Source organism: Poecilia formosa, unplaced genomic scaffold, assembly GCF_000485575.1.
Source record: "Poecilia formosa unplaced genomic scaffold, Poecilia_formosa-5.1.2 Scaffold2, whole genome shotgun sequence".
Classification (NCBI taxonomy): Eukaryota; Metazoa; Chordata; class Actinopteri; order Cyprinodontiformes; family Poeciliidae; genus Poecilia; species Poecilia formosa.
In genome coordinates this window covers 1,545,174-1,560,872 of record NW_006799941.1, presented here as the reverse complement: position 1 = coordinate 1,560,872, position 15,699 = coordinate 1,545,174, and the positions used below count along the sequence as shown (strand labels likewise).

The 15,699-nt window shown below is 38.4% G+C and overlaps 1 protein-coding gene across 2 annotated transcripts; it reads right to left on the bottom strand.

Moving 5' to 3' along the window:
• Positions 1 to 11,332: 11,332 nt before the first annotated feature.
• sp7 (Sp7 transcription factor) lies at positions 11,333 to 15,407 on the bottom strand. Of its 2 annotated transcripts, none has more exons than XM_007548800.2 (2): positions 15,273 to 15,407; positions 11,333 to 14,080 (listed from the first exon to the last, which is right to left on the bottom strand). In XM_007548800.2, exons 1-2 carry the CDS (start codon positions 15,306 to 15,308, stop codon positions 12,737 to 12,739), a joined length of 1,380 nt encoding a protein of 459 aa, XP_007548862.1. In that variant the 5' UTR covers positions 15,309 to 15,407; the 3' UTR covers positions 11,333 to 12,736. The 2 variants fall into 2 exon arrangements, with proteins under 2 accessions (XP_007548862.1, XP_007548871.1); XM_007548809.2 differs by having other exon boundaries at positions 15,288 to 15,407.
• Between the last annotated feature and the right edge of the window lie 292 nt (positions 15,408 to 15,699).

The window sequence follows — 15,699 nt, the reverse complement described above, 5'->3', positions numbered from 1 at the left end:
AAAAAATATAGGCACAAATTATGCACATCTTTTAACTTAATTACAGCAATTAGAATTTAGTTCATTTGTTACCTTTTATTTATGTGTATTCTATTCTACTATATTCTGTTCTAATGTATTCAGACACAGACAATATATGGTTAAACAGATGAATGGATATGGATTATGCTTGTCTCAAGCCCTGATTCAGGACATTTATTGGTTTTGTTATTCCTAAAATCACTGCTAACTGATTCTTTTCTTCCTATGTATTTTAAGCCCTGATACTCTTTTTCTTTTTTGTTATTTCTTAACACAATTTTGTCAATATGCTGTCATAATCAGGTAGAAGGATTAGAAGAAACCACAGAGAAAAAGCAGAAACGTGCCCTTGTGGAGTTGAGGTTAGGTTGCACGCAATCGTGATGGAACTACTTATTTTTATTTTTGTAATTTATTTGAATCACACATTCTCAAAATGGACTGACTCTACAACAAACACTGTCACTTAATTTTGTAATTAAGACCTGCTGTGGTAAAAATCACCATTTTTCCAGAAACTGTAGCCTGTTAGCCTGACTCATAATTCCAAAGCCATTTTTGATGTGTTCACCACACTCATCTCTTCCAGTAATTGTGGAGAGCATTGTGAATAGACGTACAGCGAAGCTAATTTATTAAAATAGTCTGTACAAATATTTAAACTCCACTATGCAGAATTTGGCAAGGCATCTGTTTTTCAAAAGCAATAAAAGAGCTTGATGGCTGTTAATTAGGGAGAAGTATTGACTTAAGAAACAAAGGAATATGTTACTGTTTTACTTTATTTTATTTTTAAAGTTTTTCCTATATTGTTGAGTTTGTAAAAAAAAATCCCTCCAAGTTTATATTTGCTTAAAAATGTTTTTACTGTAAATGATGTGCTAGATTTTAACCAGCAGAGGGCGACATTCTGTCACCTATCTTTCAACTTGTTTCATGAGGCTTTGTGAACGTAAATATATTTAATTTGTCAAACACCTGCCGTCTCCAAGGCCGTATCTCCAATCTGTGTGGAAAGCCCCATTTTTAAGGATATTTGGCACCTTTTTTTTTTTTTTTTTTTTTTTTTTTTTTTTTTGAAAAAGCAAGATACAATGAAATACATGATAAAATAGAAATGATCTAAACAATCTGTGCAGAAACATTTGAAAAACTTCAGTGGTCAGATTTCTTATACTGGAAGTATGGTATTTTCTCTCATCAGAATATATATTATCATGAAATATGATGGGTATATATAAATGAAAAGGGCACAATAGTGTTAAAAATGTGGATAGATTTTTTTTATGAAAATAAAATTGGTTGTTAAAAAGATACATACATGACAGCAGAGCTTACACTAAACAGCCTTTTATTGTTCTTGTTTACATGCACACAATTGGTAGCTCTGCAGTACAGTTAGTTATTGCAGGAAGTTAGAGAATTAAAGTTTTAAACTCTAGCAAATTGTTTCTTGAAGAATTGTGATCTCTTTTTTTGTTTTTTGTTGTGCAATCGCTTCACTTATCTCCTGAAAAGAGTCTCATCTTGGTATTTGTTTGAAGAAATTCTAGTTATTTTGTTAAACAATAAACAAATGAAAAAACAAAAAACAAAAACAATAATAAGAAGTATTAGGACGAAGTTCAATTCAAAGTCACCTTTGATATTACAATATTGGTGAACTTGAGGAGTACACTATCGTAGATTTGTTTGACCTTTTATTCGCCTCTTCTACAGTCAACCTCAGTAATTAATACACTTAATAAGTTGGTTGATTGTCTGGAACATTTAGCTTTGTTGCAGATCAGATCATGTCTGATTCTATGTAACCCCAATGTTCACCATCAGACCCTATCAGTGAAAAATACATATGAAATTCTCTATTACTTATTAACAACGTTACTTTAATTCTGGCAATTAATAGCAATCATAATAAGTATTCTTCCAGCAATTACCAATGTACTGCCAGCGTATGAAACTAATCAATCAATCAATCAATCAATCAATCAATCAATCAATCAATCAATCAATCAATCAATCAATCAATCAATCAATCAGATTTTATTTGTATAGCACATTTCAGCAGCAAGGCATTTCAAGGTGCTTTACATAATTAAAAAACAAAAACAGCATGTGACATTGAATAAACAGTAAGAAAGAGAAAGAGATTTTGGAAAAAAAAGATTTTAAAAAAGATAAAAACATACTTTTGTTACGCGCCTGTCGTTATTGTATGAACTGTGAAGTCTTCACTTGTCACCAGCTTTCTCTGATAAAGTTTTTACCTGTTTAATCCAGAAGAAAACCACATTTTAAATCTAAACATTAAAGTTGNGCATTTCAAGGTGCTTTACATAATTAAAAAACAAAATAAAAACAGCATGTGACATTGAATAAACAGTAAGAAAGAGAAAGAGATTTTGGAAAAATAGATTTAAAAAAAGATAAAAACATACTTTTGTATACATACCTGTCGTTATTGTATGAATTGTGAAGTCTTCACTTGTCACCAGCTCTCTCTGATAAAGTTTTTACCTGTTTAATCCAGAAGAAAACCACATTTTAAATCTAAACATTAAAGTTGTTCACTGTAGCGATAAAATAGCAGAAGAAAATAAAGCTGCTTCACATGATATTAATTTAAAAAGACAACTGAACTGAACACATATGTTTGCAGTGTGACGTGAATGGGAAGATTCTTTGCTCTCATGATAGCAACATTTATTCCTAATGAATTTAGATAGCTTTAAGGGCTGACAGTGCTACCAATTTTTGCCAAGTTTCTGTTTAGTTTGGATCTTTTTGCGTCAGTAAAAGGAATCAACCAACCAGTTAAATCCTTTTGGGCCCACAACCTTTCCGATGAATGTAGCAGCACTTCCATAAAATATTGCAGTTCCATTTTCCATCTTCCTACAAGTTACTTTTATTTCTGCGGCTTGACGATTAATCCCATGATGACTCGCTTGTAAAACCCTGCTGGCCACCTCTGAAGCAGAGCAGGGATTTTGATGGCTTTATCCACTGGCATCAACATGTCAGTGTGGATAAGCACATTTTGCCAACATGAGGAGAACTGGCCATGGCAGTTATGAAGCTGTCTCCCATTTGAACCCCCAAACCAACAAAGAGCAGCTGTGACCAGAGTTTATCCCTCCTACTCATTACTCTGAGCTTCAGTACTGATGTGACTTCACTTGTCAGCTGAATGTTCTAATTTATTGACCTATACGTGATAGTGTAAGTGTTTTATGGATCTGGTGGTTAAATCGTTGTCTGAATGACATCAGACGTTTAAATGCCACCTTAGCAGTTATGATGCTTTTCATAGAATTTGCACTAACATCCAGAGACGCGTTTCTTTGGCTCATCTTGGCATTAGAGTTTTTCAAAAGTGTTAATATTCCTGGAACTTTTTCATGTTTTATCAAGTTACAGCTACATATGTCAGTGCATGCTATTAGAATTTTATGTTATAGAGTAACACAATTGTGAAGTGGAATATGTATCAATTTTGCTATTATCTCAGTTTTTGGAGATAAATGGGCAAATGCCACCTTTGCCCATTTTTGATATTTTATGTTTGGTGGTCCGAAAAGGTATTACAAAGAAATAGTTAAATGTAAATGCTCTAGTCTTAGCTAAAGTTAAAAAAAAAATCATTGTGTTAAAATGTCCTGAACTTGTGCAATTCCATTTGTTTTTTTAATTTTAATTATTTACATGTCATATGTGTGCACCCCCTCTCCTTTTGTTTATATATTTTCTGACAGAAACAGTGATGCCCATTTTTATTTATCATAAAGCAGCTCAAGCACAGTCAGATTGGAAGACACATATGGACATAAAACTTGAGGTTTTGCAATAGATTCTTATTTGAATTTATGTCTGGACTTCAATGAGACCTTTCTAGCTCGTGAACATCCTTTGATCTAAATGATCTAAACAATTTAATTGTAGCTTCTAACAGTGTTTCTTCTGGTTTAAGCTCCGACAGCTGCCCCCACGATGCTGAACAGTAGTAATCATGTACATCTGATGATATTGAGCCAAAGAAATTCATTTTGTTGTCATGTAGCCAAAACCCTTTCTTCAACATGTTGGCTCTGTCCCCTAAATGCTTTGTGGCATTTGTTAAAAAAAATAACTGTCTTTCTTAATTCTTTCATAAAGGTCAGATTTGTGGAGAGTGTGACATATAGGTATGTATAACCTGAGCTGTGGATGTCTGAAATGTTTCCACAGGCCTTTTGCTTTGCAGTTGTACTGTATTCTTGTAGGCTTTGGTTGATGGGTTGATCGGTGCTTTATGAGAGTTGTCTACTTAACTATAACTAACTATATTTATACTAAATTTAAATTACACACATCTGGACTCAGTTTACAAATTAAGTGACTTCTGAAGGAAACTGGTTTCATTTGATTTGGGAGTATCAAAGTAGAGGGGGTTGAATTCAAATGCACATCACACTCATCAGATTTTCAGAAAAAAATAAATAAATAAAACTTTAAAAACTACTTATCATCTTTCTTCCCCATCATGACTTTATGCTCTACTTTTGGTCTGTCACATAAAATCCCACTACAACATACCAATATTTCTGGTTGTAATGGGGCAAAATGTGAAAAAAAAAGAAAAAACAATGCAGGAGATGTGCACACTGCAAGGCGCAGCACGTGTGGTTCTTTGGTTGCCCAGATCATCAGTAGATCTTCAAGCACAGGGCTGGGTGAATGCCCCCCACCCCCTCCATCCTCCTTCCACAATATGATGTGTTTCCTTTTTTGTGTGTTTTTTGATCCCCCTCTTGCGGCCAGGCTGCTCTGTGGTGAGGCGCGGGTTCGAGTGGCGCTCCTGTGTTATTTTTGGCAGCAGTGCTGGTTGGTGGCTGTTGAGGGGAGAGGAGACAGAAAGGGGTACAGCATGGAGACCAAAATCGTGGCTGTTAAGGGATTTCTGTCTGAAGGAATTGGCCTCTGATGATTGTGTGTGTGCATGCCATCATGCGCTCACTCTCACACACACACACACAGTAAAGAACTGGCATGCAAATGTATTCATTTAACACCTCATGTTCTCATTCAGCAGACCACACACACTTCTTCCTTTTTTAATATAAAATCTACATCATCCTGGCTCTTAGATTTGAACGTATTTCTGTGCTTTTGTCACATGGAAACTATTTTTTGTTGTCAGCCACTTTGTTAAAGCACTGTTTCCTTTGTGGGAGAGTCAGACTGAGACACTATGCCTGCTCCGGCAACACGAAGTATAAAACATTCATGCTCCTCCCACCACGTTTCTGAAAACACCATTCGAAAAAGATTTTCTCCAACTCTTTCCTTGGCCACAGATCAAGAGAACATTATTGCTCCCCTTTTATTTATTTATATATTGTGGTGGTAATGTGTGTGAGGGATGTGTAATTGTGTGTGAGTGCGTCTGCGTGCGTGTGCGTGTGTGTGTGTGTGTGTGTGTGCGTGTGTGTGTGTGTGTGAGAGAACCCACAAAGATATTTCAATTTCTTGAAAATATTAAATAAACATGCAGCAGCTTCAGTGAAGCTCTGACTGCCAGTGGGTTTTGGGTTGGACGGGTGAAGAGTGGGAGGGGGGCGTTGTGGCCGTGGCTCTGGGGGGTGAGGCAGCTCATGGTCAGGGCCCCCACCGGACACACTGGCGCCTCGTGCTGGAGGACTTCTGAACCACCACACTCCTCCACCAAAACCCTGCCAACCCCGGCTCCCTGCTCCGGCTTCCAACCCAAATCACTCACTTCTTTTTCTCCATTTTGTCTCACTCCTTCCTGCCCGGTTAACTTTTCCTTCTTCTGTTTCCTCATCACTTCATCCGCATTCAAAATCATTTGCTGTCTGGCTGAGCTCTTTTTTTTTTTTCGGACTCGCCACTGAATTGTTGGTTTGCTGGACTCCCTAGTGTTTTTTTTATTAGTACCTTTTTTCCTGAGGACATTGTGTTTTTGCACCTCCACCACTCTCTCCCTGCACATTGGCTCTTAAATAATGTCCCTTTAGCAGTTTTAACTCAAATAATAACAAAGGGAAAGCAAGAAAAGGACTGGGATGTAGTTTTTTGAAAAAGGAAGGAACACTATTTAAGTATGTCAATACTTTAATTGTTTTCTGAGTGGGCTTCCAAATCCAATTTCAAGAGATATCAGACCACCAGTCTCTTAAAGGACATAAATTTCCATTGCGGCTAAAAGTTATCTGCACCAACAGAGAAACCCCCCCACCCCCTCCAAAAAAAACAAAAAAACAAAGCACACAATTATCAATATAGAAGTCTCTGGAGCAAACGTGGTTTTTCAAAGAATCTTAAAAGCACCTACTGCTGCGCATAAAGGAAATTATGGATGTCAGACCTCTTCAGGAGACAAAATATGCCTTTACGTGTCACACAGGCTATTTTCTTAACCTAATTTTCCCCTGGAAGCAATTTGTCATCCGGATGCCATTAAATGGGAAGCACATTGTCTTATAAAGGGGCACAGAGTCACCCACAACCCTCACACTGTACCTATAAACAAAATGGTCTCATTTTGGTGGAGGGTTTGGTGCGTTGGGCAGCAAACAAGGATCCCCTTTAAACTTAAAGGGCAGTTCTTAGGGGCTTTTAAATGTCATAAAAGGATATAATTAGAGCAGCACGAATGAAAAGCACTCCAGGCGTGATGATGCAAGACATGAATGTGTGTCTGATTAAAAAGTGAAGATGAATGAAATTTGGCAAATACTGTATTTATTTGTAATTTATTTTGTTGGGGGAGAAGCAGGATGGTACCTCACACAACCAGTATTGTAGGATTTCATGTGGTAGACCAACACAACGTAGTACATTATTGTGGCAGAAAGGAGATTATTAAATGTTTTACCTTGTAATAAAATTCAAAAAGATTGGCATGCATGCATTTGTGTGCATGTCGAACGCATACATACAAATGCATGTGTGTGTTTGGCCTAGACTTGCAGTTGGGCTCTTGGCTGCTTTTTCTGGTAATGCTCTCATTGCACAAGTGGATTCTGTTAACCAAATAGGAGACTTCGAAAGGCAATTGGTTACACTTATGGTTTATCTTACTAGAAGTAGCTGAATTTATTAGTCGTAAAAAAAAACTGGAAACCATTTCTTTCCATGTGACAGCTATGCAGGCATATAACACAATATACTACATTAAAGTTTGTGCTCTTGATAAGAACTGATGAAATCTGACCAGTGTGGAAATATTATGAGACTGAAAAAACTTTTGCAAGTACGTAGCAGGATAGAGAAAAAAAGACTATTTAATGTTCTACTGCTTCCTATCCAGAAATGTAAACAATGGCTAAAATGATAAGGAAAACACCAACGTACACCTGGAAGGTAATGTTGCCTCTTCAACTTTTGGCCTTTTTAATCTCTTTTGTTTTCCTCTTCAACCTTTGTCTTCTTTGACCTGAACCCATCTGGTCTCTGGGTCATGTTATGGCTCACTCTGGTCACTTTACCTTTACCTCTCTGGCACAAAACAAAGCATTACCTTGTTTTTTTAATAGCCATGCTGTTGAGCCCTGAGGCCTGATGACAGTCTTTATCTGTTTCCCTGTCAAAGAGGCCCAGTCACACCTGCAGACACCTGTGCTTTTGTCTTGCCCTGTGCTCCCTGTCTTCCCCCTCCTACCATGAATGCACAAGTGCCTGTGCCTGTGGCTATGTCAAATCACAGTCAGTTGTTTTACTTGACAAGGCAATGTGGATCAGATAATAGGAGGAAAAGATGCTTTAATCACCATTTGTTTACTTTTTCAGTCTGTTGCATTTCAGATAGACCAGTAGCAGTAAAGTGATGCATAGTTTTCAACAGTTTTTACTAATAAAAATAAGTAAAGAACAATAAGAGTATGGCATGCATTTGTATTTAGCCCCTTTATTCTGGTACCCCTAACCAGGCTGTTCTCTAAAGGCCTCAGAGTTTTGTTTAGAGAACATTAATCTAATCAATCAGCATCATGAAGATCGAGAAATAAACAGGTTAGAAATAAAGCTATGTATTAGTTTTATAGCAGATTTAAGCTGTAAAACAATTCGTTCCAAACTCTGAATCTTAATTAAAAGACAGAATGATATGGTACAACTTCAGACCTACCAAGGCATGACCATCCACCAAAAATATAAATCCTGGCAATTAATGAAAGCATTAATCCAACAAGCATCCACAAAACCTAGGGTTAGTCTTCAGGAGCTGTAGAATCCACAGTTCATTTGGAAAAATGTGTTCATGCACTTAATAAATCTGGCCTTTTCTGTACGAAGAAAGTCATTGTTGAAAGAAAGCAATAAGAAGCTCTGCTGGCAGGTGGCCACAAGAGATACACCAAACATGAGGATGAATGTCTTATGATCAGAGCTTGTGCATCATCCTCAAAACACAATTTAATTAGCAAAAAATGTTGGTGCAAGCTTCACTCTAAGGGCATGATTCAGTCGGGACAGAGAGAACCTAGTCAAAGTTGATGGAAGGATGGATGGAGGTAAATACTTAATGACAAACCTGCTAGAGGGCTGTTATAAAATCAAACAAAGAGTTAAAATAGAGTTGTAGATGACAGCTATTTGTTCAACCTCATAATTAACGCCCTTTATGAACTCATAGCAGGGAAGCAGGTCTGTGTTGATAGGAAGATGCATGGGGATATTTATGGGCTAGCATGTTCCAGTCAAACTCTAGACCTAAATTCAAATGAAAATTTGTGGTAAAAGTTGAATAACAATGCCCAGACAAACTTTCATGCAAACTGACTGAGAATGATCTTAGACTAACGCTAAAAGACTTGCAGCTATAATCACCATTAAATGTGGTTCTATAAAACATTGACTTAAGGGAGCTAAAAATATGTGCTGTCCACACTTTCCTGAGATATAAAAGTAAAACGTTTAACCATTTCTTTCAGTTGTGCACCACTGTTTGTTTGTCTGCCTCAAATAATCAAATGTCAATAGGATATATTTGTAGCAAGGATGTGAAAAAAATGTTTATATAGAAAGAGATTATATATATGTGTGTGTGTGTGCGCGTGTGTGTTTGAAGGGCATTGTAAAAGAAAATGATTAAAGTCTGCAATCCCCATCCAAGTAGGAGTGACTCATTTAGAGTAAGTTTGCGTAACTCATCAAGTCTGAGAGTTAAACCAAACACAGCATGAGAAAATGTTTTAAAGTTTCCTCTTCTTGTTAGACTGGAAATGAGATGTGTGATGGCTTTAACAGGTGGTTCTTCTGGGATCCTATGGAATAACTATTTTCAGTTTTATTAAGTCTGCAGTGATTTGATTTTCTAAATGGAGTAAATGGGGATCTGTGGGTAAAGAGCATATGGAACAGATTGTCCAGTTTCTGCTTCGGCCTCTGTGTGTCACTGCGTGTATATTTTTCTTTTTATGACCTTGTTTGAAGCGACACTTAATGTTTCCTGGCTTTCTAAATAAAAGAAGTAAAAATAAAGCTAAGGCTACATTATGCCACCACCAGGAGTGTATTTTAGACAGACAGAAACTACCAGTAGCAGAGGATGGTTTTCAAAAGCCACTGACCATCTTCTTAACCCCCTCCCCCTAACCCCACCCTCATTTGCTGGTCTGACACACCCAACCCATTCCCTGTTCCCCATGTTTGCCTTTTATCCTGTGGACTGGACCGTGCACCCACTTCAGACCACCGTAAACATATTGGTCCCTGATGACAAAGTCGGCCCCGGGACGTTTTATATAAATTGACCTCAACTACAGCCTATTAGAAGCCCTAAATTGGAACCATCCAGCCTGGGAAGTGTAAATGTTGCAGCAGAAGAGTCGGAAGCTTTCAGAGAGCGTCAGCTGTACCGGTCTCTTCTTATGCAATATAATCAGTGCTTTGTTGACTTTCTTTCTTATCATTTATTCTGTTTTAGTTAAATTGAAAGGTTTATAAATCTGGTAGAAAAATGCAGGTCCTTCAAAAAGTATTTAATCCATTTAGTTTTCTCATCTCATCAAGTTGCAACCACAAACATCTCCTCATTTTATCAAGATGTTATTTGATAGACAGAAAATTGTGCAATTGTGAAAATTTTGAAATGGAAAAAATGATGTTGTATATCGATTTTTTTTCTTTGTATTTAGCTCCATTTCTCTTAGTGTCAGCTCTGATGAGCTTCCCAGTACCTGGTAAAGAAATCCCCACAGCATGAGTTCAGAATATTTTTGCAGCATCAGTTTTTTAGCCATCCATAAGCTTACACATAGATTCATTTAGCAATGACTTTCTTCTTCAACTTTCTGAAGTGCATTGGCTGCTCTGCAATTATTTTTTCTGTAAATACATTCTTCCACTGAACTAAGGTTCCACCTTCTTTGCAGGATCTTTGCAGCTCTGTCATCTTATTGTCCAACCTGTCAGTTAAATGGAACATGTGTATAAAAAAAGCTTTTTTCTCCCTCTTCAAATTGTGCACCACCTTTCGCACCACATAAAAGCTCAAACTTTTAAAAAGCTCACAGAGCAGAAACACTCTTGTGAATTTTTTTAATCTTCCTGATTATAATGCAAAATCACCTGCACCAATATAGCTCTTAACAAGTGAGGTAAAATTCGACTTAATTATGTTGTTGCTAAACTGCGCAGAGTTTATGTTTAAAGGTCTAGTTTGGTTTGTTGTTAGGTGGTATAACTTTTAAGGCAGCACATGAAGTCCTCCCTCCTGAGGTATTTTAATTAGTCTGGAAAAGCCAGATAGTAACACGGACAGGAAAAGATGAACTTCCACTTGTTGTGACCGTTAACTCTTGCAGAAACCCGGTGAAGAACCACACACAAGAAACAAATCAATTTGCAAAACACAAATTTTGCAAATTTGGTCAGCTTAACTTCTTCTCTGCATTGTTTCTCCAGATCTCATCTTTCTTTATGCCTCCTGCCCTAATTGGGGTTCTTTGTTTGACCGCCTCCCTCCATAAACAGTGCAACCGCAGCTCTCCTGTCCTAATCCCCTCTTCTTCTCTCTCCGGACTCTGCTGGAGCATCGCTCGCCATAATTACCCCTTTCAGGCTGCAGAGTGGAATAATTGTCCTGAGTGTAACTACAGTGGCTCCCTGAAAGGGGGTCATTGTGTCGAGTCAAGACTTCAATTCAGTGAATGGCTTTGTTTTTTTGTTGTTGTTTTTTTTTACTGTAAAAGATAATGAAAGTATTTGCTTGGGTCTAAGGATGTAGAAGGATGTGGAAAGAAGCTCATCGATTGGAGGGATTTAGGATGAAGCACAGAGGAGTGAAGTTAATGCAAAAGGAATGACATATTTTTAATTATTCGTTTATTTATCAATCAAGTCAGAATGCTTTTGAATAGAAAATAAAACCATCAAATAAAATACTTGTTTTCAGTTTGTCTACTCTTGAAAGCACCATAAATTCATGATTCTGCTCCAGGAATCTTTCAACGTACATGTGTACATTTCTGAGGTTTTCTGCTTTAACACTATTTACAGCCTCTTCTAAACACATTTCACAACAAGACAGCGAACTCTGGCAACTCCTGTGTGGACCAAATGATAAATCTTTTTGCCAGCTGCAGTAAAATAAACATCTTTTCATGAGGAAAAATAGAAAAGGCATAAAAAAAAGTAGAAAAATATCACCTAACAAAATCTATATATTGTTATTATTACATATAGTATGTTTAAACAATCCAGGAAACCCTTTTTTATTCATTGCTTTGCATGGTGTGGAAGAATTCACAATGAGAAATGTTACAGAATTAGGTAATGCACACAAAAGATTCAAGATCTATAAATAAAACTTTAATAACATACTTCCTAAATTCCAACTCATAACTAATAAATAAGAAAAAAAAAATCTTAATTTAATGCACCATATTTTTCCTTCTTGGCCAGCTTCAACCATTCATTTCCCTTTAGGTATAATATGTCCCACAACATGTAAGATAATCCCCTTTGTTGTATAATTTAAAACATAAATTAGACTATTCATGTAAATATGAAATTAAATTAGACAAAGTAGGAAGTGAACAGCAAATACAATGCAACACCTTCATCACGGCGTCTCTGACAACAAGTAGCTCTATGTGAGATTGTCCATTTCAGGAATATTGAATAAGTATCAGAGTGCAGTTTTATATCAGATTTTTTTTTTCACTCCAGGCATGCAATGCTTCATCAACTCCGTCATCCCGACCATAAGTCTTGTTCTTTCCTTTTGCAGCCTTGGAGCTTTTTTCCTTCTGCTTTTGCAGATTACATTTCCCCAGTGGTTTGTCTCATTTAAAAGGCAGAAAATGTGTGCAGACTGCTAAATGTCCACATGAGAATGTTTACTCGTATGTGGGTCTGAGCAGGAACACTTTTTGCGGGTGCCCATGCATACATGAATGCATTATATATGCTTGTGCATTTGCTCATAGTTATTATTGTGCATGCAAATTGTGCACGTGTGCGTGGAATATTTGTGCTCATATACATCAAGGTTTTGGTTGTGTATTTGGCAGTGTGTCTGCATACAATTTTGGTAGTATGGATGCAGGCTTGCATGCCTTTTCTTGGACTTGCATGTGGTTGCTGCACGCTCAGTCATTTATTATATTGAGTCCAAACGTTGTCTTGAATAATTTTTCTTTTCGATTGCAGTTTATAGTTTGTTTTTATTTCAAAAAGGAGAGAATGCTAGAGGAAAAACTTAAGGCAGTCAGATTTCCAACAAACCACTGCTGTTTTCCACTCCATTAGGTGTGGTGGTCTTCTCATCCCCGTTGGCGATTTGGTCAGCGACAGGATTGGTTGGCACGGCGTTGGAGTTGAGCTCAGATGTGTCTTCGGTCCGAGGGTCCGTATCTCCTTCCACGGCTACAGTTTTGCCCTGCATTGCGGAGTCTGCGTGGGTCTTCTGATGCTTTGAGAGGTGGTCGCTGCGGGTGAAGCGTTTGTTGCATAGCAGGCAGGTAAACTTCTTCTCCCTCGTGTGGGTGCGCACGTGCCTCTCCAGCTCATCAGAGCGGGTGAAGCGCTTCCCGCAGAACAGCCAGTTGCACACAAAAGGCCTTTCGCCAGTGTGCCAGCGCAGGTGGGCTTTCAGGTGGGAAGCCTTGCCATAGACTTTCCCACAGCCTGGGATGTGGCAGCTGTGCACAGGTTTTTTTCTCAGGGAGGCGGCAGACGCTCCCAGCCTCTCCAGCTCTTGGCAGTTGGGGCAGTCACATGAAGACCGGCTGGGTGTAGCCCCTCCGCTGTAGCCTCCCGATCCCCTAGCAGGCTTTAGGCCCATTGAATTCTCAATTAGCCCAGCGCTTGACACAGGCTTGGGCTTGTACATGTCCTGGGGCAACATGTGCTGGGAAGGTTGGAGGAGGTGTGAGGATGAGCCCAGTCCAACAGAGGGGTACGGGGCTGGGTTAAGTGGTGTAAAGTCGGAGCTGTAACTCGGGAGCTGGGGACTCAGGGATGCCTGTGGGGCCACAGGCTGAAGTGAAGCCTGGAGACTCCCATCAGCTTGGGGCTGTGTCGCTGACAGCCAGTTGGAGTTGGGGTGGACGTCCCACCAGGAGGAAGTGGCGTTGGCTGGAGCAGCAGTGATGCCGGGGTGGATCCCAGCCTTATACCAGGAGCCATACGGGTGTGTCATATCCAGAGAGGTGTAGACACTGGTGAGGCAGTCGGCCGGGGTAGCATGGGTCTTGGACACTAAAAGAGACGGGTCCTGGGACACAGAGGTCTGGAAGGAGTGGGAGAAAGGGTTGTACTCTGATGTGTACCCCCCAGCCGACGGTGGAGGGCTTCCAGTGGGACTCAGCAGCCCACCACCTCCTCCAGCTGTGGTGAAAGAGCCGGTGTAGGAGTCCGTCAGACCACTGCTGTCCGACACCCGCCCGTTCTTTGCTGTCTGAAGGTCAGAGGTCATGGTGTACTGCTTCTTCACTGGAGAGCTGCCGGTTTTTCCGGGTGTAGCTGAATCCCTGATGGGGCTGGTGCTACCGAACTTGTTACAGGTAGCAGTTAACATAGCCAGAGGACTGGATCCATAGCGTGCGTCTTCCTGGAGACCAAAATAGTAAAAAAAGAAAGAAAAAAAAGACAAGGGGGGGAGAGTGAAACGATCTGTCTGCAGGATATGGCTGCTTGCCACAGCCTCTGTAAGTGTCAGCTCTAATAAAAAACGGATTTCTGACTGACACATTTGGCTTTTTTTCTGCTCTCAACATTTACAAAGAGGTCAAGGCAGCCGATACTCAAACTTGTAAATGTTCTGATAAATCACTGGATCATGCATGGTTGATTTTAAGCCTCTTTTAACAAGCTGCTCTTGAATTTACAATTAATGGTGCTTAAAATTCCTTAACAACTGTTTAATGTTTCCAACACGCAGACTCAAATTTGTGGACTCATTATTCTATAAAATCCCACACATACAAAATACTCAAATAATTTTGGTTTTCCTTAATTACAATAATGTTGAGGATGCCCAATTAACCATTTAAAATAAAACATTTTACAGATGAAAATATTGTATTTTTAAAAATGTTTCTTTATTTCTTTGTAACTGACACAAACCAACTCTGCATTGATGCATTTGCATAATTTCTGCGATTATATTGTACTCTAGCAATTTTAAAAATATAGACAACAAATATATAAAGGTGGAATTTTTTTTTAAATTTAGATTAACCACCTAACTAACATTATTATGATATAAAATCTGAATAAAATAGGGTTGATCAGAATAGATTTAATTTTGCTATAATATTTTACCATGTTTATAAAGATTATATATATATATATATATATATATATATATATATATATATATATATATATATATATATATATATATATAGAGATGGTTTTCTAAACCTTTTAAGTAGATGTTGTCTAAGCCACGGGAAATAATAACTTTGTTTAAATTAAATAATTGTTTAAATTGTTTAAATCTCTATTTTCTGTAGGAGTGACTATACTGAAGAAAATATTATTCCCAGACGTATAAAGCTTAGCCCAAATGTAAATTGTAAACTTTCTTCCCGATTGAAACTGTTGCATTGATTTAAATATTTTAGATTTTCTTCAGTAATACCTGACGTAACAGGACGTACATTCATGCAACACAGCGTGTCCTAATAACGCGACATCAATAAAATCTCAGAATAAAGACGTAACAATATTCTCATCATCAAGTTTGGTTTGTTTCAAGAAGAAGAAAAAGAACAACAAAAAGAAGAAAATGTACTTACAATTACATTCCCTACCTCCAGAACAGATGCGGCCATCCCTGAGAAACTAAATCCTTTAGGAAGCTGAGGGCAGAGGGAGAGGCGCAGCTCTGAGTCCCGGGACACTTTGGATGGAGTCGGGCTCCAATGCGGGGAAGCGTTTTGAGGCGCTCTGGGCCCGCCCCCTAATTATAGGCTCTGGGCTCTTTGAAGACTTGCTAAGAGGCAATAAAAAACCCCAAAAGATGGAGGGAAACGGACGGAGATTGGTGGCTTAAAAAACGAGGACATCCCACCTCCCCAAAAGAGAAAATCAGTTTTCAATTCCCTATTCTGTGTGAGTTGACGGGTTACCCATCAATCACCATATGGACTTTAATTCAATTTCTCGGTTTCATTTATTGTTTCCCCAACTGAGATTAGTCCTTTGGAGTCTGAACAAAGAAGA

Bases quoted from the DNA above. Each gene is read 5' to 3' on its own strand.
- sp7 (XM_007548800.2), bottom strand. From the start codon at position 15,308: ATGGCCGCATCTGTTCTGGAGGTAGGGAATGTAATT. The intron at 14,081-15,272 runs GTAAGTACATTT...TTTGGTCTCCAG, and splicing joins TGGAGGTAGGGAATGTAATT to GAAGACGCACGCTATGGATC.